Here is a 17960-nt window from a genome sequence, read left to right as displayed (position 1 = left end):
TATATTTTCCCAAGGTAATTGCTCAGAATCACGCTTTCAAAGTCAAACTGATTCAAACTTTGCTTATTCGCTCTTTGCAGACACACGAGTAGAACTATTTGAAAGCAAATGAAAAATCCATAGATCAATGTAGGGAGCCTTTCCTACACAGTGCCACAGAGGGAGTCTATTTCAAATCGGGCTGGTTGTCAGCAGCAGTTACTGCCAGCATCTTTTTAAATATACATCTTTCAGAGTAATACAGGTCTTTGAGATAATGAAAGATTTGCAACTACTATATTATCCGCCAAGAAGAAATACATATACCTGAGGTGGGTGTACTCCCACGCATAGGAATGCTCTTGCTAAGCATGAAGAAGAAATAATTGACAGTTATACAGGTGTTTGTGAATGTTTTCTTCCGAGACTTATTCCTCTAATTAATAGGCTACGTCTGACAAAGCGCAATTTTTGGAGGCTGGTTTTTCCAGTGGGCTTAGTGACTGGATGTGAAGGCATTTGGAAGTCATCTCCCCATACCTGACACGGAATACCCAACCCCAAATTTCTCATTTGGCTCCAAGTCAAAAGCTTTAAAAGGGCTTAGGCTGCCTCATCACACGTATGCCACCAAGACCACAGGTCATACTCCCGCTTTACTTGTCTACAAAGCAGAAGGGGTTCTAGGTCTTTCTATTGCCACGGCAAAGAGCTACTCAGAATTTCCTAAAGTTTGACATGAATCGCACCAGGTTAGGGTACATTTGGCTTTCTTTTCTGCCCATCCCACCATTCCCCCCCTCAAGGCTATAAAGAAATCCAATTATTTCCAGAGCATTTGGTCTTTTCCAAGCCATGATTCAAAACCATTTTGGTAAAGAGTCAACCTTAGAAGGCTTTAGTAGTTGAGTTACTCAAGAAAGGACACCAGCTCATGAAAAATTCTCATCAGAGTCTAAGATTTTGTTATGGGGTGAACCGAATGGGGAAGCTGAAGACCATCAGCGTCCTTAGAAGCACTGGCCAGCATGGACTCGCACTCCCACGTCACACAGTGTGTTTGTGCCACAACATGGAGAGCATCTTCCTCCAGCCACCCACCGAGATCAGGGCTGCAGCCCCCTCGTGCTGATGTTTTATAACCACCTATTCTTAGAGGCAGTAAAACCTGGAAAGAGAACACCTTCAACTGAGATGGGGAAAGAAAACACTCATGACCTCTTCTTCGCCCCCTGGGTTACAATCCTTTATGGTTTCTTGGTTGTAGATGTTACTGTCAGATTTTCCTACTATACCCTATCAACCCCCAGACTTTCTTGTCTTTATTCATCCAGGATTTTAAAAAAGGCGACACTGTGACACATCTGGAGCGAGAGCACCTTGACTATAAGGAGGGATCAGCTGCGTGCTCCCAGAATTAAAGCACTTCTTTCTGTCACCGTTCCCAGAGCATCCCTTCCAGCCCTTGGGTTTCAAAGACGATAATTACACAGAGGACTGAATGGTGCTCGCAGCTTGTGGCATGAGCCTTCATCTCCTGGAACACAATGCGCTTCAGAACCTGCGGAGCCCACTTACGCTTCATGTAAACACAGCCATATTGCACTCCCATTTATTCCATTATTTTTTCCTCTCACGAAAATATAAGCTAATGGAAAAATATTTTTACAAGGTATTACTACACATTAATGCTAAAACTAGTGAGCATTAGTTCCAGAAGGGCACATTTTCGGTAATGATAAAAAAGGACACATAAATTACCACTGCGGAGCTTCACCAGCTCCATTTCTGGGCCAACCGTGATTAAATTAACTACAAAAAGACACTTGACACGACCAGCGCAACACTTGACTGAATTTGGGAGTCATGCAGGGGTCTCACTGAACACTGGGATTTTAAACAAACCTGTCTTATAATAGATGCCACGTTCGTGTGTATTATTTAATACAGTGGGGTGCTTAGTACATTGTTAATGTTTCAACAAATCAAAATAAATTGTGCCTTCACGTCCACCCATGTCTCTGCTAATAAGCTGGAATGTTTTCAACATACGTGGCCTTGAAAAAATAAACTCAAGCTTTACACAGAGATCGTTTCTGAGAAGGCACAGCATATTATTCAGTTAACATGTATGTTAATTTGACTCATTAGATACTCATATTTCACCATCTGATCTGGAAGCTGGTTATTCAATTAGCTGTTTTATTCCTATATATTTCAGTGTATTTTACTGAATTCAATAAACTACTTTATAAATTCATTTTGTTAGCAGGCTGGTTTGTTCATTGGGCTTAATATAATTTGATTTCCACTGTAACAGCTGACTTATGGGGATATTAAAGAAAAACTAGGGTACTTCTGCACAAAAATGACTTCTTGGAAATAGGATAAGGACGTTCAGAAAACTGCGCTTGCCGCTTCATTTTTTTTGCCCCTAAAAAAAACAAAGCTACTTGAAAGAAGAAAGTTAACCAGTAAGTTAATTGCTTAACAAACCATAAAAAACATATAAAGGAACTAAAGAGAGAACAGGCACATTCCAACTAGTGAAAATTCAGGACTATTTTTAATAATTGGAGTTCTTAGGGGCATAAGAATTATACATCAGTTTAAAAGCATGAGTAATGTTTTGAACTTTACAGTAAGAAATCTGTATCAATCCTCTGCCTCCCCTGAAAGGATAATTTCCCCTCAAAAGACCGCAAGCTTCCCATAATGTATTTTCAGAACTACAGAAGTGAGGACTCAGGGTTGAAAACTTCCAGTTAGAGACTGAAAGGCTCAGGGAAAGAGAAAAAGCCAGCAGCCCATCCCAGAAATACAGCTGCCATCCTCACATCTTTGTGGGACCGTACCATAATAAAACCTCTTTTTTTGCTGTTTATCAGGCAATATCAGTTATGAATGTTTGAAAGGATTCTCTTCTACATCAACCCGGTTATTTCTGTAGGCTGATTTTTCAGAGCCACTTCACAAAGCTGATATTTCTAGAACAATTCTGTTTTTCTCTCTTTTTTGTCACCTTCGTAGCCTTTTCCCAGCTGTATCCACGGGGGAATGGAAATACCCAACTGCAAACGTGACAGCGCTGACTTCTGCAAAGTAGCTTAATTACTCATTAGGAGATTCCATCAACAGAAGCTCCGGTCTGTGGTTTTGTAATAAGTCCTGTTATCTTTCCTTGGATTTTCATTCCTTCACAAAGGGGGATATGGCAGCGCTTTCCACATCCACGTTTTATATGGAGAGGAGTGAGAGAATTTTAATGCATGAATTTGAAGTCATTAACAATGCTGACAGCTGTTTAATCCCAGAGGAAACAACAGCTGAGTCCCAACTGCACCAACAAAAAATACACAAGTAAAAGAAAATAAATTAACTCTTCATTGCATCCCACTGAGGAGCAAGCGCTTCATGCCATACCTCTGCTTTTTGTCAGTTATTTAGTTACAGAATCGGTAACTTGCACTGATGGAAAAACAAAAGCTCCTCCATCCTGACTGCGAGACTTCAGTTCAGAGGGCAGGTTTATTAAATGATCCTGTTCTAAATTTCCCATTAATTAAAATTAAACCTTCCCCCTACCAGAATCACAATGTGAAATAAACCAGCACAACAAATGACGATAATATAAAGCATAAATGTGTGCAAGCCTGAGCTCATGAAAAATATGGTGGATTAATCCAAAACGGATGGGGTAAAAATATATTTAAATGGATTCTGCAGCAGAAATAGAAAACACAACGTGGGATATGCTGCAACACTGCTACCATTTAATTTAAAATGGAACGTTTAGATACAAGCCAATGACAGCAAATTTGCTTTTGTTCTGTTCCCCCCCCCAACACACACACTACAAGGACTTTTTAAGGGTATAGAATGAAAAGTGGTATTTAGAATATGTACGTTTAGAATATATACACTCACTTCTCCTTTTATCCCTCTACTTTTTCATTGGTTATGTCACCATTTCCCATGTACATTTTTTCTTTTTGGGTTTTGCTACTGACTAATATTAAAGACACAAGCGATAGCTGATTAAGACATATCTTTACAATCTGCAGTACTCATGTAACAGATAAAGCTTCATAAGCCCCGTCTTGGGAAAGCTCCCATTCATTTCTACCACTAGACTTTAACCAGATGTCTAAAGTATTCGTGTTATAAACAGCAACATTATATGAATTTCAATCTGGCTCTTTGTGTGACCACGCTCCCAGCTCGGCAGCAGCTGTTTCCCATCACCGGCAGCGGGGTGGCCACCGTGGCTCGCCCAGGGCTCCCTGGCCCAGGGACATGGCCACCGCTGCCCGACCCAGGGAGGCTCTGAGGACCAAGAGGTCCGAGCAGGACCAGCTCTGGGATTGGGGAAGCCACAGGTCAGCAGGTTGATGAACTCGAACCCTGGCATCATGGAGAACGCAAAGGTCTCCCTGTTACACTAAACCAGGCGATTTTGGGTGCAGAAAACACGCTACTCACTTTATAACAAGACATGCAGTCATATTTCCTTGCAGTTAATACGGCAGAGGGTGAGAACAGATTTTTACCTTTTGATGTTCGGAAACAGTTCATTCTCAATAGGGGAATATTGTGTGACAAATGTGCCAGACTCCTCTCTTTTTTTTTGTGGTAATATTGCTCTTTGCAAATGGCACACATCCAATCCAATTGAATGTAATAAAATGAAACAATCTGTGCCATCTTCAATGGGTTTAATCTATACCATGTTAATGAATCCTTAAACAGACGTGCATGATGTTTTGCTGAAATACATGTAGTTATACTGTGCTCACTATACTTGTCAGCTCGAAAATAATTTCTGCTTGAGAGACCACCTGCTATCATCACCCTATTTAGAAGCAGCTCATATTTATTTGGAAAAGAGAAATAATAGTTAAATAAAGAAGCCACTTCTCTTACCCAAGCAAGGGCAGTAAAATAGCGCGAATCCTCCATGCACACTCAGGGATTTCTTTCTTTTTCCCCCCGCTTTGCACCAGCTGCTTCAAAAAATATCTGGTATATTTGTACTAACACAGTAATAGGCAAACACTGCTTTTAGGAACTCCCCATCATTGCCCTCCTGACAAACTAGAGCGCTAGAGTTGAAAAGATGAAACTACTTATGTTGCAGGTTTCAGACATTATGCAATATGAGTTTCATTATACTGTATCATATAATTTTAAGTTATTAAATATGCCAGAAAAGCATATTTGTACCTGATGAAACATGCAAATATGAAATATGCAGTATATGTTTTTTCTTCTATGGAAACAGAACACAAAATTATAATGCTTCTACTCCCTAGCATTTATTTGCTGCAAAACCAGGCTAAATTAGATCAACTTTTCCTAAAAGATACCTAAAATAAACCATATTATTCTAGCAAATACTATCAGGAAAACCACTAATTTTCACCCATAAGAGAATAAAATAATCAATAAGCTTTTGAGAAACCGTATGAACACCAGGCTGCAATGCCTGAATGGACGTGTGAAGAGTGCCCAGCCACACGGACCCAAAGCCAAAGCGACCACCTCCCTGTGCAATGGGGACCAGGACGCATCCAGCTGCCCGCCTGCTGCAATGGGATTGCATTCCCGCTACATGGGAACTCATGGCTTTCTGGTTTGGTAGCCTAAGTGATAGAGGGTCAAGCTCACCACGGTGCAGAGGAATCCAGATATACAATTTCTCCTCTTACAGCAATAATGCATTAAAAAAAAACAGAGGAAGAGAGAGGAAAATTTACAGGGCAGTTACTTGTGTGCTAATGTGCGCTACCGACATCAGAAAGTGAACTACCAACGCTCAACAATGTTTCTCTTTTTCATAAACGAGCACATTTAAAGCGCATATTTGGTCGAAATTTCATGTGCAGACTACATTCGTGTTTCTTCTCAGTTTTAGTGTTTACTAGAATGCCATAACGTGCAGAAAATTGACTAAATCTATGTTGCTTTGAAGACAATCAGGTAAAAATAGGTTTTGCACTGCTGAGGGTTCCATAACTGCTACCAGCCACCAAATCCCAGACATGTATTCTTTTTCTTGATGGATAACATCAATTTTCTACCAGCTTGCCACTGTGATGAGGTTCATCTCATTGTATGCACACATGATCTTCAGCTTCTTTTTGCAGGAAAGCCCCCTCCTTCTTGACAGCAGAAGTGATGGGACTTAACAGACGGTTAGATGATTCTACTTTCTGACCAACAGAATTTGCTCCCTATTTTATATCTGCATAGTTATGCATAATTTTAAAGGTGGAAAGAATTAACTCGTTGTCCCAAGAAAATTCCAGCTGGGAAGGTACTGCAGTGGCAATGTGGTAGAGTCTGTGCACTGCTGCTCTCTGAATGAACAACTGTACAACACGACAATGCCTACGCTCAGCATGAATGCAGTAACTGCCATTGTTTTTAACGGGGAGGAAAAAGCGTGTTTTGTTTTGGTCTGTTTCTTTAGCATGACAATTGCTCTCCTCAATAATGGATTGCTGCCACAACACGCTTCTCATCAGATTATCTTAAGAAGCCCCATGTAAATGTCAGCCGTGTTATGGCTAAGTGGCAATTCTGATACAGCACATCCGAATAGCCGGACCTCTGAGACTTTGCTAATTTGTTTTCTGGTGTAATTCCAAGTGTCGGTTTTGAGCTGAGAAACGCTCTGCTGTGTTTTCTGGGGTGGTTTATACAGAACTCTTCTCTGGGTGTTCAGAGGTGGAAGCTGAGACTATTGAACACTCAAGCTGGCAACACCTGCATTCGCAAGACCGGGAGTAAGGTTGTTCTCATTACTCTTATTACTCTCATTACTCATTACTCTTCCTTCCCCCGTATTATAGTTCATTTTTCAGGGACAAAAAACTCAATCTATAGTTCATTTTTCAGGGACACAAACTCAAATCTAAATCCTTCCTCTGAGCTCACAATGAAAATATTTTTTAAAATGACATCAAATTACAACGCAACCTGTTCTATAAACTGAAGTTCATTGACTTTAAATTCCTGGATACAAATATTCACCCAAGTCTCACTCGTTGAAATGGTGGTAGACTTAAAAGATTATTTCTGCAATTGTGTTAAATGTCTTGTTCAACTTCAAAATTGCGCAAAGGAATGATAACCTGCAAAATTAGAGAAAGCTGGTAGGTGCTATAGGTTCTATCAAAATGTGTTTTTAAATTATTTCAGAATCATAAAATCTTTCCATAGAGAGTGCTTTGAAACTGCACATTAAATACAGAGCTTCTGTGAACTGTATCCATTTTTACTGGAAGCATATATTTCCATGGGGGTTCATACTGTCTTTTTTGTCTAGTTACACCAGCTAATAATGCAGTGAATTTGCAGTAATAGAGTAAATGTTATTTTGATGACATTACCTGATTAAATTAAAGATGACATTAAAAGGACCATTTCAATAGAAATCCAAACCTCAAAAAGCAACTGTGGTTGAATAAACCAGTCGGCTAATCCCAGTCTTATAAAGACAACACGATCTTTCACTCATCTGTAGATTAGTGATGGACTGAAAAATAAATTCGGATGACATTTGACTTGTAAAAAGACGAGTCTTCAAACTATGAAAAAATAATGCTTCACGGCTTGTGTTTTTACACGGACACAATTTGAATCTGTTCACCCCAAAATGGTTCATTCAGCAAACAACATGCGAATACGTAGCAATGAAGACGGAGGTTTGAGAACCAAAATCGTATCTGCTGGTACAGCAACAATAAACCACCAGAGCCATAGAACAATATCACAGATGGAAGCATCGCTCACCTTCCCTACCACGCATTTTTTACCAAATTGCTAAAGTGACAAGAAATCCATTTATATTCCTGCATGGTGGAAGGGTACAGAGCAGAAGAAAAATAATATTAAGCCAGTTATAATTACTGGAAGTTTTCTGGTGCATAGTACTAAAGAAGTTGTAAAATAAACTCCTCTTACGAGCTGCAAGTTCACATACATAAATCAAGTGCCTGCTTGAAAATCCCTCGACTTAAGCTCTCAGAGATAGAATCTACGGAAACATTCCTGAGTAACGTGATTGTGTTATGAATTACAGAGGCTTCACAGGGAAAAGATAAAAGATTGAAGGTACGTGGCGCTTGGGTCCCATCCTTCTCACAGACAAAATACCACCTTCAGTCCCCAGGAGCTGTGACATCTCTATTCTCCACAAACAAATTCATGGTCTCTGCGAAATGACAGGTTCAGGGCAGACAAGTATGATCTTGTAGACCAGAGATTTTCAGGGTATGACTGCTTTGCTCTGTGACCTCAAAGAGGCATCTTCGTGCTGTCTAAACCCCGTGGTCAATGCACATTGCTGACCCACCGCTTGCTCCAAGGTCGTGGTGCCACAGTCCTGATGTAGGTGTATCCTGCCATGGAGTTCATACGTTCAGACTTTCCTTCTCACTACAGATATTCATAAGCCCAAATTTTCATTTCATAATGGCCATTTAGGTAAGATGAAGCCAGTCCCACTGACAGCACACGAGCAGGAACCCACCAATGCCAGGGGATCATTGTGGCCAAGGGTCCATCGGCAGTGGCCTCAGGTCAGGTTGTTGGGCAGGACACCAGCAGAAGCCTCACAACTTCTGCAGCACTTAATAAAACTACAATTTAAGCCACATTAAGCTCCACCTCAAAAGCTTCAAGGAGGTTCTACAAGCCAGGGAAACATATACCTCCGACACGCTTCTCAGATAAAAGTCTATACATTCATAGGTTTGCAGGGGCATCCATGAGAACAACCCGTCCAACATTCCAGAGAATCGGGGGGGATAAATTCAACCACAATTACAAATAGCTGCCCCCACACTGCCAATGTAAAGGTGTCTATCACAAAACTGCCAAGGGTTACCAGCTCTGGCGTTGAGACAAAATATTTGTAGTGTTTTAAATACTACTTTAAGATAAACACTTGCAAATGATGACTTCTTAGCGGATATTGCTGTATTGTGTTCATGTTAATTACAATATACCCACAAAAAAAAGGCACCAGCAGTTAAAAAGAAAAAGGCAGAACAGGTATTTTTTGACGCACTGGCATATAATTTATAAATCACAAACTCTTCGGGCATGAATTGTTAAGGACATCATAAATCTTACAGCTACTACATAACAACAATTATTATATATAAAGACATTCTGTCATAAACCTTGAAAACCATGGGCTTCTCCTGCTTTTAGTTATTTGTTGTCAGGGATTTGTTCTCTTATGTTCTTTCTAAATCCAAACATTTGCTGCAGTGTTTCTCAAGATACTAAAGAATACATTTAAACACTTGTAGCAGTAGATTCAGTAAATCTGCCCATATACTTTAAAACAGACCTGCACATTCATTCAACACAGATTATGGAGATGATTGTTGCACATGTGTATTTTCTGGTACTCAGTAAAGAGCAGACAATTTTTATTCCCATAATTGTGAAGTTTTTGGCAAGGGGTTCCCATTAGAATCATTGAGCATAACGCTCCTCGCAAAGCTGGCCAGAATACAGCCATAAGCGATATTGCCCGATTGAGCCTCTCTCCTTCAACCGTTACTGATGTATAATTTAGAATTTTAGAGCAGGATAATTTTTGATTACATGAGAAACACAACTCTTTAGTGAATTCCAGACAGTTCCTATTGAAATAGTGAAATAATTTTGGAAGTACTAAAACCAAACACATTAATACATTCAAAAAAACGATAGAAAGTTAAAACACACGGTTTTCTTTTATCACAGAAGCCAGGTATACAATTAAATATGAAAATGCTGTATATATTTTCATGTTTTTTTCATTTTCTGTATACCTCACTTTCATAGATGCAAAATTAGGCTTTCAATTTAGAATACACAGGAAGTAAAAACTGTTATAAATAGTCGATAGGTGAAACATCAGACTAGTGCCAAAGACTGTGTGATATGGGGCAGACCAATTACCGTAACGAGCAATGCAAACTATTATCTGCCGGTTTTATTATAATAAACAGGTTATCTGATTGCAGCCTGTGTTTTCTGGGCTCAGCACAGCCTGCATTCTCCCATACCACTGGTGGCACATTTTAGAAATCCATTAACAGCTAATTCACCCAGGAAACTTGAGATTTCCGTATTGAGGCATGAAAATTAACGTTCCTCATGCAAACGTCCCGTTGGAGCAGCTGTGCTCAATGTTCCCTTAGCACAACCTCCCAAAAGAACACAGAACACCTTTTCACCCCCATCTGAGCTTACGCTAAAAATCCTCAATGCACCTGTTCCACAGCAGACGCAAAAATTTAGCTATAAGGTAAGAAACATAAATGCAGGAGACTTTTTTCCCCCCACTTTTTTTAAGTTTTGAAAAGAATGGCAATGTTTCTGTCTTTACTGCTTCAGATACAAGCAAGGAGTAGAAATCTAAGCGGCTCGAGCACATATAATATTTATCAAACCCATTCGCTTGGAATGAAAAGTGGCATCCTGATTTCTCATCTCACTGGACTTCTTTTCCACTTCTTTGCTAGATAGTTTAAATATTTAACAGAAGGCTAATTTGCTGCTCTGTCTGTTGGAAAGGTTAAGTTTTAAAAGTAATTAGATATTATTGGGGATTTTAACCCCAGGAAGGCTCCTTCTTGCAGATCCACATGGGTTGAAGTGTAACACTGGCATATAAAGCTGTTTTGGTGTGTTATATTTCACAGACATGGCGTGAATTTCTACAAAACCCCCTGATGTTGGTCAAGTATCACAGCAAAGAAATGTAACTTAAGGAGGAAAAAAAGAGGTTCCTGCAAGATTTTGACCATAAAACAGAGGTTTTAAGAAGTTATGGGCTTGTGAAGGTCATTGGGGGGAAGGCAAACTAGTAACAGTAGTCACAAAAGAGGTAAATTCGAGGGGGTATTTCTGAGCACCGCTTGGCATTGCTTTAAGTAGCTTGCTTTTTACAATTGACTTTAAACAGAAACGACCAAAAGCCAGATTCTTGGGATAGTACCAACCTAAATGCCTTCGTAACATTACCTTTTCCTATAAGCTGTTACTTCGCTTTCCCACAGGAATGGTATGCAAATATAAACGAAAGACAACGTGGCCCCATCTTGAATGGGAAGGGAGCTGTGTCCTGCAGCCATAACGAGGGAGGGCAGCGGCCCGTGAAATCTGTTCACCAGAAGATCCACACCATAAAGACACCTGCAGTCCTGCGGTATACGGTGCACTGCTTTATAATCAATATTCACTCGTAACACTCTGTAAGTGGGCGTTTTGCAAGCTGATGCTGAATTTGAACTGCACTTTGTTTGGATTTGAGGGTAATCAAGGACAAAAGAGCAGGAGGTCAGAGCTGCTCCACCGGTATAAGCCAACGTGGCATGGGGGACCAGCAAGGAGATTTTCTGTTTACCTGAACTGTGCTGACGCCTTCAACCGGCCTTTCCATGACAAAGTGGTGAAGAGACCCAGTGTCTTTGAACTAAATTAGGTCAATATTATATGCAGGACAGGATTTTATGAGGGTAGGGGCAGAAAGCTGTCACTTTCTTTTAATTTCAATAAACCATACACAGCATCTTTTAAAAATTAACTAGCTCATAAAAGTTCATCAGTCCTGAATTGTAATTAATTTCTGTGTGCAGAAAGATCATTTGCCCATAGGTGTTGCTTACTCATTTAAATCAGAGCCACTGCAGCTACCTGACAATTCTATTAAAACTGTTCTTGATGAATCCCAGCTTTATTTAACAGCTTTAAACACTGAAGCATTAAAACAAAACTGTGATACCCATACTAACACAGGTAAAAATCTCTATCCGCCTTTCATTGACTATAGGTGTTGAGATAGAGCGGTACATAGGGAATTCTTGATCTCTCTTCAAAGCCCAACACTAGAGACAAAATTCACACCCCATGCCCTCATAATGGATGTCAAAAACCAAAGGACAAATATACTATACATACACCTCAAAACAGGGGTGACAATGTTTGTCATTCCTTATCCAGAAGGACTATTTTTATCCATTATATACGCTACTGTTCAATACCTCAGCGCAGATAGAAAACCAATTCTTCTGCTGTAATGACATAACCAATATTATTATATATCAAGCCTTTTATAAAACCTACAGCAAAGAAGATTCCATTATTTCCCACAAGAAGCTGTAGTCAATGAGCCCCTATAGAAGCATCCCAGGTGTTACGGGAAGGAGTGTGTGTCTTTCTCAGCCGCGATACGTGTGTCATATTGCTGAATTGGATGCCACTTACAGCTTTAATTCACGTCTTTTGCATGGCTGATGAAATGCATTTGCTCTCCCTCCTGGTGCATTATGTGCTCGGTGAGCACAGGAGCGGCACCCCCAGCGAGGAAAGCCCTGACCAGGGAAGCTCACACTACTGGGAAGAGTTTCTCAGCCCTCAGCAAAAAGCATCTTCACTATCACAGGAATAAATCCTAAACCCTATGGAAAGTCAACATGTAAAATGCCAAGCCTTCAGATTCAGGGTTCAGATACCCGCGTGTGTAACTGGAGCCTCCAAACTTCCAAGTTCAAAGCTTTCCTATCTTTGCAAACCGGATCCAAGCAGGGCTCATTACATCCAAATAACAGTGTCTGCAGAAACTTCAGCAATAAACAGTGAGCTTGACCTTGACTTGATCTCTCAGTTCCCACTGCAGAGGAAGCTTTGAGCTTCACGTTGGCAGCAATAGGCTTCTCTCATCTATGCTCTGGTCTTAATAAAGGCTTCTGTAAGCACACCCAAGAGAAAAAAAAATAATGTATTTATTTCCTTATAGACATTACAATTTGTATTCAGTCTTCTGTGAAATACAAATTAATAAAATACTATTCTTTCATCACTTTAACATGTACTACATAACAAAAATTGATACAAAAAGCACCAATCCACTTGCTCCTTCCCCCCATTCATATGAAAAAGAACAAAAGAAGAAAGGCCAGGTAGCCAAGTCAAGCATTTGAAGTTTCAGTGTCACTGCTGTCAGCCCTTTGTTTTCAATACGATGTGCTGCCAGTGGGGTCTAAACCTATGGAAAGCTGGAACAGAAACAATTCATTTTCACAGAGATAGACAAGGAGGCAGAATTAAGCTGCTACAGACAAGCGTGAAGTCTGACCTTTCCCAAATTCAGTTTGCAAATTAGAGATTTAACAATGCCTTTTTTATAAAGTTCCAGAGAATGTTCTGAATTTAACAAACACAACATTCCATTGATGCTTTCTTTCGTTCTGCTCTGAAACACAGGCAATTTGCTTCACTACTATCACCGTCATCTTTCTATCCATTCTGATCAAAACAGTTTCCCCAAATCAAGGCCTTTCTCCTGGGCTCATTGCAGGTAATGACAAGGTGCAATCTCCCAGCGTTCTCAAAAGTTTCTTCTCCAGAGCAAACAGATGATTTTTTTTTTCAAGTATCCACACAAATAATACAGTGTAATAAATGTTGACTTTTCACATCAGGCTAGTTACAGGTTTAATAGAGACCTGCATTTATCCCAAGGGGCGTCAGACTCGCTGTTAAAATTATTGCAATATTGGGTTGTGAAAATACAGAAAAAAATACTGACAACACAGAAAGAGCCCTTTTCCCACCCAGTACAACACAGAGATGTTGGTGAGTTCAAAAGGCATCAGAGAGAGATTTATTAATGCAGCAAAAACAAGGTCTTTGAGTTTAAGCAACAAAAATACCCACAAAAGAGCACTAACACCACTCCTAAAAAATAGAAAGGTTTTGTCTATACTTGCACTCCTCTTCCCAGCCGACCTCCCGCTGCACAATGAGGCAGAGGATGCCCTGCAATATCGGATGTAAGAAATGCTTGGCTTCATACCAAAACCAGAAAAGTGAAGGTCAGTGTGTGTGTCCCTGCTAAACAAAGTTACAAATTCACGTTGTAAAGCTTGTTCTGAAATTTTATCTTGATTTTTCGCATAATTGTAAGATAAAAACTCCTAATTATTGGGAAGAACAAACGCGAACGGAGGATTCTTGCCCCCATCCCAAGATCACGCTGTGGAGGATGCAAACCCAACGTATGGCAGGAATAACAAATGCTTTATTTTCCAAGTGCTCTCCTGTGATTTATGAAAGGTGTACCTCACTGTGGGAAGATAATGCCATTTGAAATGGTCCATTTCATAAATCTATCCTCCTCATCCCCAGCTGCATACAGGAACTACCACGAGCTCCTGAATCCGATAATGTTTTCATCCTCTATTGACAAAAAGAAAAGACTTTGTTTGGAGTGAGGTAATGATGCAGTTATAGAGGAGCAGCGGCTAAAGCTCGGTCTCAGGGGCTTTTGTTGGCATAACCATACAGCTGCAAAGGAGAGGAAACCAGTCTAAACAGAAAGAAGAAATAATCGACACACGCTACATCCCTCATGTCTTTTTAGTGCTAGCGGCATTAATTATAATGTCTGCCTGACCCTGTGCGCTACCACATAACCAAATGTTTTGCCTGGATTTTCTCTTCATCCCTGCAATAGATTTGTCACTAGGAACCCAGTTATTTCCACTCATCTGTTCACCATCTATCTGCAATAACGCTTCCAGCAGAGGTTTCTATGCCAAATGCGGTGGTTGCTGTAAATGGGGACTAATCATAACGGTAACTTAAATTCATTGTACTGAGTTGTTTTGTTGTTGCAAACAATGGCAGAGGGTAAAGGGGAAAATACTTCCTATCCTCAGCAGTATGGAAAAATTTTGAGCTGGGACTGGAAACTTAGAAGCAATGCTCGGAGAATGGGAGTACAGGGAAATCAAGAGGCAAAATATCAGATGAAAATGTTTCTGGGAGCATTTGACATGTAAATGCAGCCAACAGCAACATGTTATGAAGTTTTATACTGTTATTACTCTTTAGGAAAGAGGAGCTGGAAGCCCCACAAGTTTCTCATTTCACTTTGGAAGAGTTGGTTGTCCTGCTCGTTTTGCCATCTCTGGCACTCTGAACAGCAGCAACGCAAATGTCATTAAAGAAAATTAGGCATATATCAGTTCAGTTTTAGATACCAGTTTAGTTTTTGCTTTCGTAAGGGAGTTGGAAGCTCTTCACTGGACTGGCAGAATGTTTTTACGAGTAAATTTTGGCAGACTTCTCATCCTACTGAAGCGAAATCCAGTGCTTTGACCAAATTTCACTGAGTGTTTGAGCAACGCCGTTTTTCTACCCGCAGTTTGGGAGGCTGGCGAATGGCCTTTGTAGAACATGAAACTTCCACAGCTTTGGCAAGAACTTTGCAAACTATACACATGTTTTGAACTGTCACTTTGAGATCTTCATTTACATACTTTGACTTGTGCATGAAAAGCAACCTCAAGGTCAGCTTCTGCAGAGGACTACTGAGTAACTCCATTAAAAGTCTGCTGGCACTTTGCATATTTATTTTTCTTCCCTATAGCATGCGTGGGATCTCATAAATCAGGACAAACAAACAGAGGTCACATTTAGGTGTGCACAGTGCGTTTCTACACACAGCATCAAGGTGTACTGCAAATACCAGAGGTACTCAAGAGTAAGAGCAAAGAAACATTGCTCCCTAGAATATATACTTATTTCCAGGGGTACGAAGTTGTGATTGAAGTCTGTTGGGAAGGACAGAGAGAAAAAAACCCCAACCAACCAACCAACCAGTCCTTGCGTATCTGGGAAAGGCACAATCTCTCAGAATATGTGGAGCCCCAACTGTGCCTGTAGCACAAATTATGCAAAGAAAACAAAAATAAACCACTAAACATAAGAGATCATAAACCAAGAACAAAACCACAAGATGTTTCCAAGCATCACGTCTCTCTAAAGAGGTAAGATTTTATCAGACACAGTGAAAGCCTTACTGCAAACATTTAGTAAACGATATTCTGAATTCTTCTGGAGATGCAATCAGGTTGCATTGCCTTATCAACACGACTCATCACCACTGGCATTGCTGCCTTTGCTGTTTGCTCTCCATCCTTTCAAAACCGTATCACTCCTGGAAGGAAAGGAAGAACCCAAGACTACTTACAGTCATGAGTTTTTATGTCACACCTGAGGCTACAGATTGTAGGAGTGGAGCTCTAAACCACAGCAGAGCTATGAAAGCAGCATTGCTAAAACAATGGATATGAGAGCACCAAAAATAATCAATTTAGACAGCAAGGATGACTGCTTTCCACCAAAATAGGTGACACAACCTATAAAAGACCATCCTGTGCTGCCAGATCTCCAGGCAAAATGGCTCTACCTTACAATGCTCTTTTATCACGTTGTGGGTTTGTTTTCTTGAAAACTGCAGCCATGTGTACAATATGGGGTAGGAATACTGCAGTCAGGGAACTGTTCAAATTCACTCCATTTTGAGCCTGATTTTTGCAAGTGGATCTGAGCAAAAATTAGTCTGACATTTTTTGGAGGGCCAGCAGCATAGAGCCATTGTTACACTGAACTGTAGAAGATAAGCTCTGAATGTGAAAAACTGAATAAAAGACTTTTCATATAATGCTATGATTATACCTAAATTAAAAAATATGGTCTTTGGCTTTGCTGGAGCATCTAAACCCCTTGGTCAGTTGTGTGCATGGAGGTTATAAACTTGATTGCTCTAAAAAAAACCTCAGACTCAAAAACTTTACATTTTTGCATTTAAACCTGCTTTTTCAGGAGGAATCACGGTTTCTGGTTCAAAGCAGCAGCATTTCAGATGTCAGATAAGGACTTTGCTGAATACCAGAGTGTAAAATCTTAACTTCACTTACTGGAAAAAGGTGCAGCCCATTGTGGATGCCTTCTCCAGTTGTGCAAGGCAGAGAGAAGCAAGAAGTGGGTGTCTGTGGACACTAACGGAGATCCATGTGTACTCACTTTATGAGAAATAATCTCCCATTATGAACTAGAGGCCAAAGTCAGGCCTTGTCCTTCAGGCGTGAGTGTAATTTTGATGGGACGATGCTCCTGGATTCCCTGTGTCTCATATACCGAGTAGCTTTGGTAGACGTCCTGCCTTGGTCATCCTGACCGACAAACTCCATTCAAGAGTGGTTGGATGCTCATAATGATCAGATTTCTTCCTAATATGAATTAGGACAGATATCTACCACCACGTTTATGGTCCCAAGGAGCAATGGTGGGGACAAGAGGGACAAGCTACAGAACAGCAGTTCATCATTACAAGTAACTCTCCATCATCCAAATTACTGTGCACCAGTGAAGGTCCCGTCTCCTTTTCAACCAAGTCAAGATGAAGAAAGACCAGCCCATGACTTGGCACAGAACAAGGCATAAGAGAACAAGCACGCTGAGGATCAATACAAACAAAATACAAGTGACATTAATTGCTTGGAGCATTAATAGACCATGTGAGAGTAGAAACCAGCTTGGTTTTGAAAACCAAGGGTGTTCATCTGCCTTTTGTGATCTGGTTTTGCTAGAATGGCCACAAATGTCACTTTTGTCTGTCAAGCTCTGCACAGCCTAAGACCAGACTTGGACAGCGAGGTGACAGCAGGAGGTTCTTGGGGTGTTCTGGGGTTGTGTGTGTGAATGAAGCATTAGGCACCCCAGGATGCAAGAGATGTGTGAGTTGTACCACATTGTTGTTCCATCATCTTTAATACTTGGCAGCACGCTCAGTGCCTCTTGATGGGGTCATTGTAGTTATTCAAAACTAAAAAACCCAACCACCAAACCCCTCCAAGTTTGAATACATAAAACTAAGTTTAAAGACACAAAACTTTAGTTTTAAAAGTTTAGTTTTGCAAGACTACGCTTGATCTTTCCCGTAGGGTGAATCACACTTAGACCACAGCTTCAATATTTCTTCTTTCAAGGAGATCAGCGATTGCGAGACACTTCATGATTCTGGAAGAATAATTACAAAATAAAAGCAAGCAAGCTTCTATAGGAAAAGTTCTGTGCTCATGAGACCAAACTTGGAGGCTCAGCACTTGTAAATGGCCCCTGAG

General features: G+C 40.4%; 1 protein-coding gene across 2 annotated transcripts in view; it reads right to left on the bottom strand.

The window, feature by feature from the left end:
• Positions 1-17960, bottom strand: part of WWOX (WW domain containing oxidoreductase) — a 467497-nt gene that overhangs the window by 125732 nt on the left and 323805 nt on the right. The window contains exon 9 of one of the 2 annotated variants that reach the window (XM_071814359.1): positions 12987-13043. The exons of the other annotated variant lie outside the window; for it this stretch is intronic. Within the exon in view, the coding sequence (XP_071670460.1) occupies positions 13002-13043 (42 nt within the window). The 3' untranslated portion in view covers positions 12987-13001. Of the gene's footprint in view, positions 1-12986; positions 13044-17960 lie in introns of those variants that run through there. 2 annotated transcript variants of the gene reach the window in all.

The sequence above is a fragment of the Patagioenas fasciata genome, chromosome 13 (genome assembly GCF_037038585.1).
Source record: "Patagioenas fasciata isolate bPatFas1 chromosome 13, bPatFas1.hap1, whole genome shotgun sequence".
Taxonomy (NCBI): domain Eukaryota; kingdom Metazoa; phylum Chordata; class Aves; order Columbiformes; family Columbidae; genus Patagioenas; species Patagioenas fasciata.
The sequence above is the reverse complement of the archived record's forward strand: the minus strand, read 5'-3'. Positions and strand labels throughout refer to the sequence as shown.